Here is a 14,863-nt window from a genome sequence, read left to right on the forward strand (position 1 = left end):
AGGAGATGTTCTTGGGTCATATGAAATTAGGATCCCATCCAGGAGTTTTTACTTCTCTCCCCATCAGGTTGAAACTTTGAACAGGTGTGTATGTGTTTTTTGTTTTTGGGTTTTTTTTCCCTTTTAAATGGCCAACTAAGCTGCTATTCCGCTTACTGATGTATGGGACTGACTGGCTGAGCAATCCTCTGATTGACCTTTCTTTCCTCCCTGCCCCCTGCCTGCCTTTCCCCAGAGATGCTCACTTCTCAGGTCTGTAGGTATTTCTGTGTCATCCTCCAGGGCAGCCAGCACTTTGCCAAAGTGACCAGGGCTGTGGCTCTAACTCTCCTCTGCCCTTCATTGCCCCCAACATTGTTTTACAACCTCAGGGCTTCACTATCTTGGGAGGCCTTACCTGGGAAGGCACACCTGGTGAGGCAAGAGTCCTGGGAAGAGTCCCAGAAACCAGCAGATCCCATCCCTAGGCCTGGGGGATCTGGGACACCAGGGGAGGGGCACTGCAGCAGGGGTGTTTGTTCAATGAGCTGCTTGGGGCCACAGAGCTGCCCTGCACATTACAATCCTCCCTGTGGGCCCGCATCTGGTAGAAGGATGCGAGTGCTGGGGGCCGCCAGAAGAGGCCTCCCAGCCCAGCCTCTGGCCCTGGACAGGGGAACCCCAGGGGCAGCTACTGAAGAGACCACTTGGGATATTAGGTCTAGGATCAATCCAGTGAGGAAAATGCAAGGAAAACATGGCTAGAAATAATTTTCAAGTTCCATTTCAGACTCTCGTAAAATTTTCTGTACTTTTGCATTTTGCCAATACATCCTCTCTTCATGCTGCTTGAAAGCAACCAAAAGAAAGCATCCCTATTTTTCAGTCCCATGGTGTGAAAACCAAGCAGGTCTGGCATTTTCTTCTCTAAAAAATTGCAGGTCACTGGGAAGACATTTCCTCTTAACTGTCATTAATAATTTCGACTCGGTGTTCTGCAGCTTATTTATGTGGAGAACCACATCTACTTTCTCTACTTCCAGACTGACAGAGCAAAATGGCCAGTTTTTCTCTGCAATGCCCTGAGGCACAATAGTTCAGAGAGATGGCTAAGACCAAGAAAATTAGCAACCTCAAGGCACCTTACTTAAGGCAGTTCCCATGGAAAATGTTCCAGAGGTTACTTTTAAGTGAGCCAAGATGCAGGTGGAAAGGGGGAGTTCTTAAGTAATTATAAATTGTGGTAAAGCCTAATTGAGTGGTAAAATCTACAGGGTCCTCTTGGTTACCCAATTCCACTGGAGGTCTAACTGTTAGAGCCCAAAGGCTTACCTCCATACCCCTGGGAAGCAATTAAAGTAACTACAGGTCGAGAGGCTTGAGAGAATAGGCCACCCCCTGAATGTTGGAGGGAGAACACTAGCATAAACCAACAATACATATGCCGACCACAGGAAAGCCTGTTCACTCTGAGTACAAGATCTTTTTGCAGGTGGACGTGTGTCGACACCATACAAAGTGCCCAGGAACCTGGCTGTGAGGCTTTGGGCGAGTTCCTTCCCCTCGCTGGGCCTACACATGCCCATCTCTACACCAAAGGGGTAGACCACCTCCTCCAGGGGCCCCTCCAGCCTGAAACTTTGAATCCACCAGGGTTTCCTTGACAGTTCATGAGCTCATCACATACATGGTACTGCTGTTTTCTCAAGACCGATGCTTGCCACAGGTTAGTTTCTTGATGAAAGTAAAACATGACCAGCAATGTCATCTAGTCCCAAAGCCCTGCGGGGGTCAGCGAGAGCAGTGCTAAGATGTTATTTGCCTTTGTCGCTGTGTTGACACTAACGCCGACGCGGGTGGGGGTGGGGCCGCAGACGGCTCTGCCTGAGTTCCACGCCAGGCAGGCCTGGCCACCAGTGCTCCCCACGCGGGGGCTTGCAGAAGGAACAAGCCACTTCCACTTAGGACTGTCCTCGTTGCAGCAGTAAACATTAATTTTGTTAAATCTCAATTCCTGAGGACGCTCTTTAAAAGATTTTCGGTAACAGAAAGGGGAGCACGCATCAAGCCCTTCGGTCCCACACCGAAGTGGCGGTCTGGAGAAGCACTTGTGCGGGCGTGTGGGCAGCAGACGGCACTGGCCACTTCTTACACGGGGCACTATTCTTACTTGAGAGAACGATTCATGGTCTGTGATTTATCTAGAGGTCGGTATCTGGTGTCAAAAAGAAGTGAGCCAGTCACTTCAGCAAATACAAATAACAGTAATTTTTGCCAGTGACAAAATTTGAGCTTCAAGAGGAAATCTGAATTTTGGAAAAATTGAATCTGCTTTTGGGACCTTGATAGCTTTCCAGCATTTAATTTCTTTCTAATAAAATGAATAGTAACAAATGCATTTTCTTTTATATTGTATAATGAGATGTGTCAACATGGAAAAGAGCTCCATAAACATTTCTCAAGTAAGGAATGTGTATGATGCTACCAAAGGGAAAAAGATCCCTTCAAAGTTGAAGATAAACTAACATATCTAATATCATAGAACAGAAAAAGGTCATTAAGTTTTCAGATTCCAAGTTACAACTACCCTTTAAAAACCACTTTTTTTGTTGAGTTTCACTGTAGTATCAAAGATGACTATGCACAAGTATTTTTAAAAGCTAATAAAACATTTTCCCCTTTTCCAACTGCTGTAATTCTTCATATACTTCATTGCAACAGACTGAATGTGGTAACAAAAATAAAAATTGAGCCATCTCCTATTAAGACATTGAAAAGCCTTGCAGAAATATAAAACAGTGGTTCTCGCCAGGGTGATGTTGTCCTTGTCCATCCCCCAGGTGACCTGAGGAATTTCTTGGCCGTTCTAACTGGGACAAGGGAGTGCTACCAGCACCTGGTGGGTAGAGGCCAGAGATGCTGCTAAACATCCTGCAATGCACAGCACAGCCCACGACAAAGAATTACCTGGTTCAAGCTTTCGATAGTGCCAAGGCTGAGAAACCCTGATACAGAATAATGTCACTCTAAGTTTTGTGTTTCCCAAATATTGGCATTAGCATGTAATGGGCTTGTTATTTTTAAGGGACTTTATAGTTTTCTAATTTCATACTTTTAATTTATAATTTAGTAACTACTAATAGATGTAACTCACATAAACAAAAGCCTTTTGCTGTCCTCAATAACTGGCAAGATTAGAAAGGGTTTCTGAGACTAAAAAGTTTCAGAACTCCTGATAGAGACGACAGAGTGAATAGATGACAAAACCACATTTGCTGCGCAGCCCTACACAGCGGCCACTCTAAGGAAGAGAACGTTTCATGGCAGGTGTGCCCAAGGGTATGCAGTTTCTTCTCAAGAAAGGGAGATCTGGAGTGAGGCAAAGCAAAGGGGTCAGTGCGCAGGACAAGAAATACCAGTACGAGCCTCTTCTGTGCCAGGGTTTTTCTGATCACTGTTAGGATTGCCACCATGACTAAAATGCAGTCACTATTCCCACAGCTTACTGGCTAGAAGGGAAGAGAGACACAGCAACTGAAATTTTAGTTGAATTATGGGTAGGAAGAGGAGAAATACAAGTATGGGGTGTGTGAAATCAGTGGGGATGAAACAAGGTTGGGGGGGGGGGTGAGGGAGTTCAAGTCAGGCAGGGTTCCCTGGAGGAAGGGATGACTGAGTTGAGTTTCAAAGAATGAGTAGGAATTTGGTCACTGAGAGTGGGCGGGACACTGGAGAAGGCGGTTTTCCAGGTGGTGATAGCAGCAGAAGCAAAGGCACACAGTTGAGAGACAGCAGGGTAGACTTGGAAAGATATGGAAGGGTGTAGCCAAATGTAGGTTTCCCGAGTTGCTTATTTTAAATGTAGTATTACCTATTGTAAATTTCTAAGCATTGTTTTTCCAGGCAATAAAGAATTACCTTTAGTACATTGCTTCCTCAGCATCTCCTCTTACACTTTTAAATGCAGAGTGATCAGCAGAATGCAAAGACTCCCTAAAACCTTAATGCAATTTCAGGCTGCCTCTAATATCTTAAAAACAAGTATCATTGTACAGTCAACTGTCTAAAATGTTGACAGGCCTTTCTTATTTTGCAGATTGCAAGGTGGCAGGAGCAGCACTTTCGTGCTTTATCTAGGCTCACCGGGGCACTGCCAGAGAGCACACCAGGAGCGCTCTGGTGACAGCGTTCTTACATGTGATGGGGTCTGGAAAGCTCAATTCTTGCTGTGACACTGCTGGGCTCTCAGTATCTGACACTGACAAACTATGTACACCCACTTTCAGATGTTTGTAAGCACCAGGCTTTCTGAGTTTTTACCCCAAACTCTGCTTTATGAATACCCCACTGTTAAACAGCTGGGGTGGCAGGCGGTTTCAGCACTCAGGCACAGTACTCTCAAGTTCCAAAAAGTCCATTCCCCTGTAACATGTGCTTAATTTTAAAATAAATAAATTAGTTAAGTCCAAGGAGAGTCTTTGCCTCTATTATTAAAATGAATTTTAAAACTGCTAACAGTTGATTCCTAAACTGAAAACTTCATGGTGAAGTTCCATTGAAAGCTCTGCTCCCTTATTTTCAAACATTGTATTTCATCTGAATTTTACGGGGCATGAAAGGACTGAACTCTTGAACCTGTAGTCCAAATAGAAGGCTCTTTCAACTATTCAGGCCACCTTTCCCTCATGGCCAAATAACAAACAAACAAATCATGTTATGTAGAGCACATATAGGAAATTTTCCTCTATATGAACAAACATTTGGATACTTTATATCTAGCATAACATAGCATAGCAATCCAGTTTACTCTGACAAATTTAGTGAATTGTTAGAAAGTACATTACACATACACAAAGGAACTGGATAAAGAGCAGATCTTTTAATCCTTGACTTTGAGAACAAAATGTCCGATTTAACTGTGTTCTTGTATTTTTTTAAGAAGATACTCCATCTGTAAATTTAAGTTTGGTTGGCCCTTTTTAGTTTTCTTGCTCAATATTTTAAACACTTCCATTTTCTTCTTTTTGTAGCGTCTTTGAGCTTCTTCTCTCTCTTGCTTCCTCCTCTCAAATTCCTGAAATTATTAACATACATAATTTTCTTTAGTAACAAACAGTGGATATAGTCCAGAAATTGCAATGAAACAGGTATCATCATGTAAGCACTTTAGGTTTGTCCCTTTTATTTTCAAAATATTGTGTTATCCATTAATAAAAGTAGTGTACGTTTTGCATTTTCACTGTAATAAATGCTATAACATAAAGTTATTAAACAATTTTAATTACCTGTATGCAAATAAAATCAGAGCACAGAAAAGACATTTTCATGAATGACTTCATCATTTAACTAGACCTTATGAAGAATTAAAAAGGACTTTAAAAGAGTTTTTCTAGTCCATGTAAGACTAAAATCTTCATTTCCAGAATATTTGGTATTCTTTTTACTTTGCCATGTGAGATTTCATTATGGAAAAACTTTTGGCTACATACCATATTGTGCAAAACATTGTGCTAGGCACTATGATTTTTAATCACTTAAGAATTACCACGCTCATTTCATTTGCTGAGACAAAGACTCAAGTTCATTTGAGTATAAGGAAAAATATTTCAGTTATATAGTGTATAGACTCAAGAAGCACTACTTAAAATGCACGGTAATATTTTTACTAAATTGAATATAAAGTCAAGTAAGTTTTTAAATACTGTATTATGTGCATCATTTTTCAATCTCTGTAATGCATATAGCCCCCAAATGTCACAGCCTTAAATTTGTATGGTGACTTATTAATCAAGCAAGTACTATCATATACATCATAGTACATTTTAGTTTTTAAAACTCCTATGCTAGTTTTTTATCTTCATCTTACAGACAAGGAGGTGATGCTAAATGATATGGAAAGTGATGTGACCAAGAACCTAAATAACTGGTACAGGCATGTCTCCTATCCAGATCTTGTGAATTCAAAGTCTGAGCAATTCTCTATCATGCTATGCCATTACGGCTTAAACTTATGTTCTCCTGTGGTATGGCAACTCACTTATTTTAATCAGCACGCAAAGATTTGGAACTTATTTGTGAATTTAGTTATTTGGAGTACAGTTTATCCCTATGGAGTTTCACTACACAAAGTAAAACAAAAAAAGTAAATTATCTTACCATCAATTATGGGTCCTTATTTAATTAATGTTCTTAAGTTTGGTGTCTCATGCTGGCTATTAATATTTGAAATCTAAGAGAGTGTCAATTTTCATAATTACGAAGCCTTAACATTTATCTACATGAAGGACACCTGAGGGCATTACATGTTTTCCAGTATAGTGGTCCTTACTGTACTCCACCTGGTATACTATTTCCAAAGGTGGCAGGAATCAGATGGTCGGTTGAAAAAAGGAGAAAATACTAAGCTATGAAACAAAGGTCCATTATTTCAACAGAGAAATGTTTCTGCTTCATCTTAGCCTGCCACCAGTTTAAGAATCATCACAAAAATTTTAGATGTGAAACTTCCAGGCTTTTTAAAAAAAATTTTATTTATTTACCTTTAGAGGGAAGGGAAGGAAAGAGGGAGAGAAATACCAATGTGTGGTTGCCTTTCGTGCATCCCCTGCTGGGAACTGGCCTGCAACCCAGGCATGTGCCCTGACTGGGTCCAGTTTTCTTAATTACACAAATTTAAAGCTAAAACATTAAAAAAATCACATATTCGTGCCATCTTTGGGGAATTTAAAGTGATAGATAGTGATAATTTTGTTTAAGTTGTAGATAATTTTGTCTTCCTCACTTGAAAAGTCTACTTTAATTTTGGGTTTCTTAATGATTACAGAGAGTAGTAACTTTCTGCTAAGTTAATCTAGTAGGCTTTTTAATTGGTAAGGCCAACTCTGTATAGTAAAAAAAAAAAAATTTTATTCATCTCCTGTCTGGCTTTTACTTGCCTCAATGTAAAATTATGAAAATCACCTGCATTTTTCTCATGTCAGTGGTTCTTAAGTTTTATTATACATGAGAATTTCATGAGTTTCTTATTAAAGGTGCAAGTTCCTGGAACAAACCCTTAGTAAACATTATCCCAGAAGCTCATATGATTAACCTATGAGCAACATCTTTAAAATCCTATTTTTGACCATTTCTCTAGGATAATGTAATTGAGGAATTGGAATATGTTGAAATTCTCCAATTCTGCTCATGCCATTCATTTACCAAATATTTACAGGGGCATACTATGTAACCCACGCTCAGAAACACAGTTTCTATATACATTTTGCATAAGTAGGAAAAATAAATCTAAATATTTTTAAAGATCTTACTTGTTTCTTAGCATCACGCTTAGCTTGTATTTGTTCATATTCTTCTTGTGCTTTTTGATTTGATGTTTTTTTATTTTTCTTTGGAATCATAACAAACCTTTATAAGATAAAGAAATAAGTCACAATGATTCAAAACAATATAACTAAAATTATGACAAGTGTCAACTATAGCACTCGTGTAGTAAAATTTAACAAATGCAAATTAATAGAAGGGAAGAGAGAAGGGGAAAGAGGACACTAGTTTTATCAACAAAGTACATACGTAACATTATTAAAAGTGAGTTACTACAGCTTTCAAGATAGATTACAAGGTGGTTAAGTTAAGAGTCTTGGAGAAATATTTTACCAGGGAAAATACAGAAAGATCTGAAAGATCCTAGAATGCTAAAAAAAAATTTAAAACAAAAACAAACAACAGAAAACCAGCATATGAATGGCAGGAATGACAGCCTAAAGACGGCATTAAATTGATGGACATAATGGAAATTGTGGGTGTATATGAATTTAAAACCCAAAGTTCTTTGACCACTTCGTCTCTACTCCTTAGAGATGAAGTTCATGTACTTAGTGCAAGCGACCACGTTTCCACTTAGACCCGTTCTATCTTGAAGTACTTCTCACCCCTCTGAAGGTGTCCTGCCCCTTAGGGAACCGATCTGCCTGGCAATGGCAATTGTAGCTCAGCCCTATTGGAAAGCCCATAGGCAGGTGGTGGCACACAGGAGCCAAACCCATGGATTGGTTCTCCTGTGGGCAATCAGACCTGCATTATACCTAGGCTGCTTTGTGACTTGTCTTGTTTAAACTCCCTCACTTTGAGTTGAGGCAGAAAAAGCTTACTGCATTACTTTAAAGTAACTTCCTGAAGTCGGTGCTAGTTCTCCCAAGGACTAACATGTAACCAGACCAATTACCCTTATCATTGCCTTGCATTTGCAACATTTTTTCCTTGTTAATCTGTAAGAAGTAATCAGTAACATCCCTTGCATTGCTATCTGTAAAAGGTAATTACCTAAAGCAAACCTAAGCATAATGAATGAAAACCTTCTTTGATGCATGCTATTAGAAAGCCAATAAAAGCCTGTCAAGGCAAGGGTCAGGGTGCTCTCCTCTAGAGAGCGTGGCCATGCCGTTCCTTTTCCTCCCCAGGACTTCAGTGGTCCATGTGAATTTGTCTCATCTCATCCACAACGCCTCGGACACTGTGGGCTGGTGTCCGCATCACCACCCTGCTGCTACTAATTCAAACACTTAGGCCCAGATGCCATTTCCTCAGGCTATCTGATTCATTAATAATCTTCATTTTTCCTGTCTCTCAACTTTTCACTACACCAACTCCGTAACAGAGTATAAAATATTTCAGCAGTAACCTCCTTAAAGCAAATACATAAATTACCCACCACCAATCTCTGATCCTTTCTCTGATCCAATCTCTCATCCTTCCTCCCATTCCCTATCCATTCACAGTCGAGTGTCTGGAAAGAACAGGGAATAGACTATAATAGTCACATCACAGTCACTTCTTAACTCTGCAACCTGACTTCTGCTCTCACACTGCAATCAAACCACCCATGCTGACCCAGTGATGACCTTCCAGCCCAATACAATCATCAACTCAATAGGCACTTTCCAGTCTCAATTGACCCATTTGCTACTTTTGAAAATTCTATTCTATTCATTCTGGTGACATTCTGTTCTTATCCTAACTGCCCCTGCTCAGTGGGCCATGCTGGAGCCTCTTTCTCTTTTAACTTCAGGTTTTCCCCCAAATGTTGTTTGGTCTCCACATTCTTCTTAGTCAGTCATATCCATGACTGTGGCTTTGGATGATGGTACATGTAAGGGTAAAAACTTCATCAGGGTTATCGAAAATCTTCTCTCCAAGGTCACCAAGGACTGCTAGGACCACAAACACAAAGACCTGTTCTCAGTCTTGTTTTTCGTGGACTTTGAAGTATTAGAGAGCTGACTAATCCCCTACCTTGGGTAATTCTGTACCGACAAACCTATCACTTGTATTTTCCTCTTTTTCCCATTTAAGACAGTTCTATTGAACTCTAATGACAACTTTCCTCCACTTTCACTTTGAAATAAATCTTTAAAAATATTATTTTTACCTAAGATCAGAATCTTGTGTCATGATTAAACTCTCCTCACTTCAATTATCACTGGAAATGATTCATTCCTACATTTCTAGTGCTAATTTTCTGCCTGAGCTTTACACCCATTACTCAGTAATATGGTGGACAAAGCTAATGAAAAGCTGAGTTTTTAGTGTGTCTTTCCTTTTTCCCCCTGGGGTCCCAGTTCCTATTATGTTTGGCACAAATAGTTCACAATTTTAAGGGACAGAATTTTAGCGAAGTAAAAGGTTATGGTCCCACCCCGGCTAGGTAGCTCAGTTGGTTAAAGTGTAATCCCAGCAGGCCAAGGTTATGAGTTTGATCTCCAGCCAGGGAACATCAAGCAGCGACCAATGAATGCATAAATAAGTGGAACAACAAATCAATGCCTCTCTGACTTTCTTTCTCCCTTCTTTCCTCTCTCCCTCGAAAATCAATAAATAAAAAATTTTTAAAAGTTATGGTCCCAAGTAACACCTGGCTTCTCTGCAAGTTTGGATTTTAGCTTTTTTTTTTTACCATGGGATATATACAGAAACAACTTTAAAGGCACCACTTATAAAAACAAAGTGTTAGGGAGTTATGCAATTTCTTTTTTAACTGAGACTAAGTCAACATCCTTGGGGGGAGGGGGTGGGGGGGTGGGGAACGACACAACCTGGACTGATAACAGCAGGAGCAGAGCAGTAGCTAGCACTCATGTAGCACTTCCCATGGGTCACAGACTTTTTAAAGTACCTTCTAACAAATAAACTCATCTAGTGATGATAGGTACACCACAGAGTCTGTGAATGATCCCTCCTGATGAGGTATAAGATGGCAACTGTGAATTACTTATCTTTTCCATTTTAGAGAAGACAGTGAGCACCAATATGCTAAGTCCATCTCTTGAGTCCATCCATCCACAGTGTTAACCACCACACTATACTTCTCAAAAATTATTTTTAAAAAACATTTGTTAACACCAGGCATTAACCCCAGTTCAAGTAAGTTAAATGTACTTGAGAGGCTGAAACCTAAAATCCAGATATTCCCATTCCCATTCCACTACTTCTCCAATTAAGCTAACCTAGCTGGTTCAATCATTTAAGATAAAAAGAAAACTTCCATGAAAAAGATCTTCACCTAATTATACCACAATTTCTAAAATGCCTCAAATGATAATTCTAATTTCTACATAAATTGTCGTACAATTTATTTCATAAAACACTAAATTTAAAACAAAGGGTTTCAAGACAATACATACTTTACTCTTTCTTCTTTACATTGTTCTTCTGGTTGAGGCTGGTCAATGCTACCATGTTCTTCGGGTAAAGCCTGGTCAACCTTACATTGTTCTGCTGGCAAAGCCTGATTAACCTGTTTTGACAAAGGCTGGTTAACTTTCCTAAGTTGCTTCCTGAGTCTTTTCTCTTCAGCTAAATACAGATGTTTCAGATGGTCAGGATATCGATCTGTGAATTGGGAATCCTGTGAAGTTTGAACCTTCTTTTCCCTCCATAGCAATTTCTTGTAATTTTGCTGAATCTTCAATTTTCTTTGAAATGCAAAGCCTTGTCCTACATTGAAGAATAACAATCATTAATTACCTCCTCAGAAAATAAGTTGCATGAAAAATGTAGCTGTTAATTTTAAACGGAAAAACTTTTTCACTATCACATTCAGACACTAGAATAATTTTGTTTTGCTTTGAGAGATTTCTGCAAGAAAACAAGTTTAAGTGAACGGAGTGAACAGTAAGTTGGTTCTCTGCAAAAAAAGAGCAGGAAACAGTCGTGCAGTCACTTCAAGAAAGAATCTCAAATAAGGTAATATAACTACGGTGTTGCACAACTCCAGTTTATTGAACTCACAAATGAAAACAATTCGCTAAATCATCTACAAGACTTATTCTAGGTCTTCAAACAATACTTACGGGAAAAAACCCACACATCACAACTATTGTTTTTACCTTAGAGGAACTACTACAGGACCTATTTTTAAAAGTAACTCAACACAAAAGAGAGAAGATGGTGTATGACTGTCTAAGCAGCTGGCTGAACTTATTTAACGTTTATACGTTCCAAGCAAGATCTGGGGGAAACTCACAGACAAGACGAAGTGTTATATAAACACAAGCTAAAACAGGAAAGGATGATCAATAAAAGACTGGAGAGCTGAGGGTTATTTGTAATCAGCAAGGGTACAGGGCAGCCTTCTGGCCCTATCCTACTCTCTACCCTTTTCCAGAACAGATGCACAGCTAGACCCCTAAATGCTCTCTGCTTACGGTTTCGTGGAGAACTGTAGAGAGAGAGCCCTGATCAAGAAGCGGGTAAATCTGGAAAGACGTTTAAAGATAAAGCGTTAGCGACACTACCTCATCCTCCCATCCAAACCTGGAACACTCACGGTCACAGCTGACTTAGGAATGACTCCCTCTGCCCCAAGCAGGGCCGAATCTAGTTCCTAAATCCTCCGTCCCTACTTCCGCACGCCGCGTATTTTAAGATTTCACAAATCTCAAAACTTGTAAAGACTGCCTTCTTACATACCCTCGTGAACGCTCCCCACGAAGGGCTGCCGAGGGTTAGGTCGCCACGTCCTCTGTTTCATGTTCTTACTCTTGAATCCGACCGGAGACCCTCCTTCGTCCTGCGCCCCAAAACTTCCCTTCGACCATCTCGCAGCAGGCCTCACTGGCGCCATTGCACACCAGCCGCGTGACCAGAAAACCAGCGCAGGCGCTGTGAAAATACGTCACCAGACCGAAGCAATCAATCGCCCAACTCCAGTGTGGATCCGAGCTCTATTTACCGGGCTTGCGCTACTTTTTCGCCTCACCACATTTGCGCCACCTACAGCTCAGGAGGGTGAGCCTCATGGCGGCTCTTCGCTCTCTCCCAGTGACTCCCGACTTGTCCACCTTACGTGCCACGTTGCAGGGGCTGCTGCAGTTCCTGAACGAAGCCCTACCCATTTCCAATGCACATACAGTGGACTTCTACACGGAGTCAGTGTGGGAGAAACTGGTCGACTTGTCTCCAGAAACTGTGCTGACAGTGCTGAAGAGGTCGACGGGAAAGGAAGAGGCCCGGCCCTCGCACGCGCGCCCCCTGGTGGAAGCCGGGCAGGAATCAGGTGAATGGCGGGTGGGCGGAGCAGACTGGAAGACAAAGGTGGTCGGGAGCCGCCCAGCCTGCCCTCTAGCGAAAACCCAGCACTATTGGGTGCGCCGCAGGGCCGGGCTGCGAGGCTAGCCGTAGCGGAAAGCCGAGACCGGGATCAGATTATCGGAGGGGTGGTGCGGACACACTGTCTCGGGATCTCACTTTCGTCTCTGGGTGCTTGTGTATTTCCACAGTTTGAAGAGAACTAGAAACAGGTGGGGGTTTTCATTCAGTGAGTAATTCAGCAATAATTTTTGACTGGGAGGAAACGAGGAACAGTGTTCTGACAATGCTTATAGACTCCTTGTGGAAACGCTACAGAAGGGAAATCAACACTTAAGACATCAAGATAATTTCAGATGATGATAATGGGCCAAGAAGAAAATAAAAACCGGCAAATGTGATAGCACTGTGCGAGGAGGCTACTGTAACTTAGGTGGTCGGGAGTACGAGAAGGCGCCAGCCCAGGATGAGCCACAGGAAGGGATTTCTGGCCCTGGGAACTGGAGAGGCCCTGAGGCAGGAAAGGGCGGGCCGGACGGGTCCTGGTGGAAGCTGGAACCAGGTGCGGAACTGCAGCCGGTGTAGAGGTCTGGGAGGTAGGCAGGGACTGGATGCCAGGACTTTCTAGGTAGCCTTGGGAGGGTATTAGATCTTAAGTGTGATGAGACACTTTGGAGCCATTTGGTCAGTATAATAACTCAACTTACATTTGAAAAGACGACTCTGATAGTTATTTGAAGAATANGCCCTGAGGCAGGAAAGGGCGGGCCGGACGGGTCCTGGTGGAGGCTGGAACCAGGTGCGGAACAGCAGCCGGTGTAGAGGTCTGGGAGGTAGGCAGGGACTGGATGCCAGGACTTTCTAGGTAGCCTTGGGAGGGTATTAGATCTTAAGTGTGATGAGACACTTTGGAGCCATTTGGTCAGTATAATAACTCAACTTACATTTGAAAAGACGACTCTGATAGTTATTTGAAGAATAGACTAGTGGGGCAAAAGCTGAGAGGCCAGTTAGAAGAGATTTTCAATACTATTGAATGGAAGAAAGATGATTGTATCCTGGACTAGGAGGTGGCAGTGAAGATCTGGAATATTTTCTAGCTCGTTTGAAAATTGTTTATAAAGTATCTACTGTGTGTGTGCCTTGAATTTTTGTAGGCTGTGGAGTTTCTTAGATTCAACCAAAACTAGTATATTTCAGAAGTAGAAGGTTGCGAGGACAGTAATGGGCTCCTGGGTTTTCTCCTACTTTGCTTCCAGGTGTTCCTAACCTTGCCCCTGCTATTCATTGGTCATTCTCTGAATGCAAAACACCACTAGAGAAGTCTCATAAAATAGGACTTGGTAAATATCGGTTTCTTTAATGTGACAGTTTATTGTTGAAAACTTAGGCACATCTTCAGTTTTCTCTCCCAATACCCACTACTTATGATAATATGGCAACTTAAACTCAAAAAGAGCAGAGACCATGTTTGTCCTATAAATAGGTGTATTCCCAGTACTTAGTAAAATAACTGGCATGCATTAAATGCTCAATGAACATTTGTTACATGACTGAATGAATGACTCATAGTAGCTTCCCCACAAAAGAAGAGAAACTACCTTTTAAAAAAATATAAAGCCCAAGACTTTCATATGGGTTTAACCTTGTCTTCATGCAATGAAAGAATTAGATTATCTTACATATGCTAAATACTACTACTACTACTACTAATAATAGGATTACTTGATAGTTATTATTTACTAAGTGTTTTCTTGCACATTTTCTCTTTTAATATATACATCAGCCTTGCAGGATGGGTTCTGTTTCTCCCAGGTTATGGAATTGCAACTTGAGTTAATTTGCCAAAGGCACAGCTCTTCATGGAGTTTCAGACTTAGGTCCTCTGACCACGGAGTCTGAGCTCTTTGTCACCATGATAAAAGTCTACTGTGAATTATTTAGGAATGAATTCCAAAGGTCATGATCATCAAAACTGATATTTTTATGACACTAATACATTCTTATTTTTTGTTTTGTTTTATTTTTATTGTTTCCCCTTTAAGAATCTAAGCATTGTTTTGTTCACTGCTGTATACCTAGTGCCTGGAACAATGCCTGGTCAGAGTAAGTGGTTAGTAAATATTTGGCAAGTGAGTAAATGAATGAATGAATGACACCACTTATTTAGGCTAGGAATAAATTTTTAACATCTTTTGGGGAAACCTGTTGATCAATGTTTTTTAAATATTTTATTTATTTATTTTTAGAGACAGGGGACGGGAAGGAGAAAGAATGGGAGAGAAACATCAGTGTGTGGTCG

At 41.0% G+C, this 14,863-nt stretch overlaps 1 protein-coding gene across 1 annotated transcript; it reads right to left on the reverse strand.

Annotated features, from left to right (window-relative positions):
- Nucleotides 1–4,550: 4,550 nt before the first annotated feature.
- Nucleotides 4,551–12,528, reverse strand: CCDC59 (coiled-coil domain containing 59). Its single transcript, XM_037045930.1, has 4 exons — nt 11,944–12,528; nt 10,656–10,968; nt 7,287–7,383; nt 4,551–5,053 (listed from the first exon to the last, which is right to left on the reverse strand). Exons 1-4 carry the CDS (start codon nt 12,095–12,097, stop codon nt 4,892–4,894), a joined length of 726 nt encoding a protein of 241 aa, XP_036901825.1. The 5' UTR covers nt 12,098–12,528; the 3' UTR covers nt 4,551–4,891.
- Between the last annotated feature and the right edge of the window lie 2,335 nt (nt 12,529–14,863).

The sequence above is a fragment of the Sturnira hondurensis genome, unplaced genomic scaffold (genome assembly GCF_014824575.4).
Source record: "Sturnira hondurensis isolate 20B ecotype Veracruz unplaced genomic scaffold, ASM1482457v3 Scaffold0004593, whole genome shotgun sequence".
Lineage (NCBI taxonomy): Eukaryota > Metazoa > Chordata > Mammalia > Chiroptera > Phyllostomidae > Sturnira > Sturnira hondurensis.

What these genes read in the sequence shown, in the direction of transcription:
- CCDC59 (XM_037045930.1), bottom strand. Translation starts at nt 12,097, where the DNA reads ATGGCGCCAGTGAGGCCTGCTGCGAGATGGTCGAAGGGAAGTTTTGGG. An exon ending in CGTGGGGAGCGTTCACGAGG is followed by an intron (nt 10,969 to 11,943) that starts GTATGTAAGAAG and finishes TCTTCAATGTAG; the next exon opens with GACAAGGCTTTGCATTTCAA. An exon ending in TGTAAAGAAGAAAGAGTAAA is followed by an intron (nt 7,384 to 10,655) that starts GTATGTATTGTC and finishes TATCTTATAAAG; the next exon opens with GTTTGTTATGATTCCAAAGA.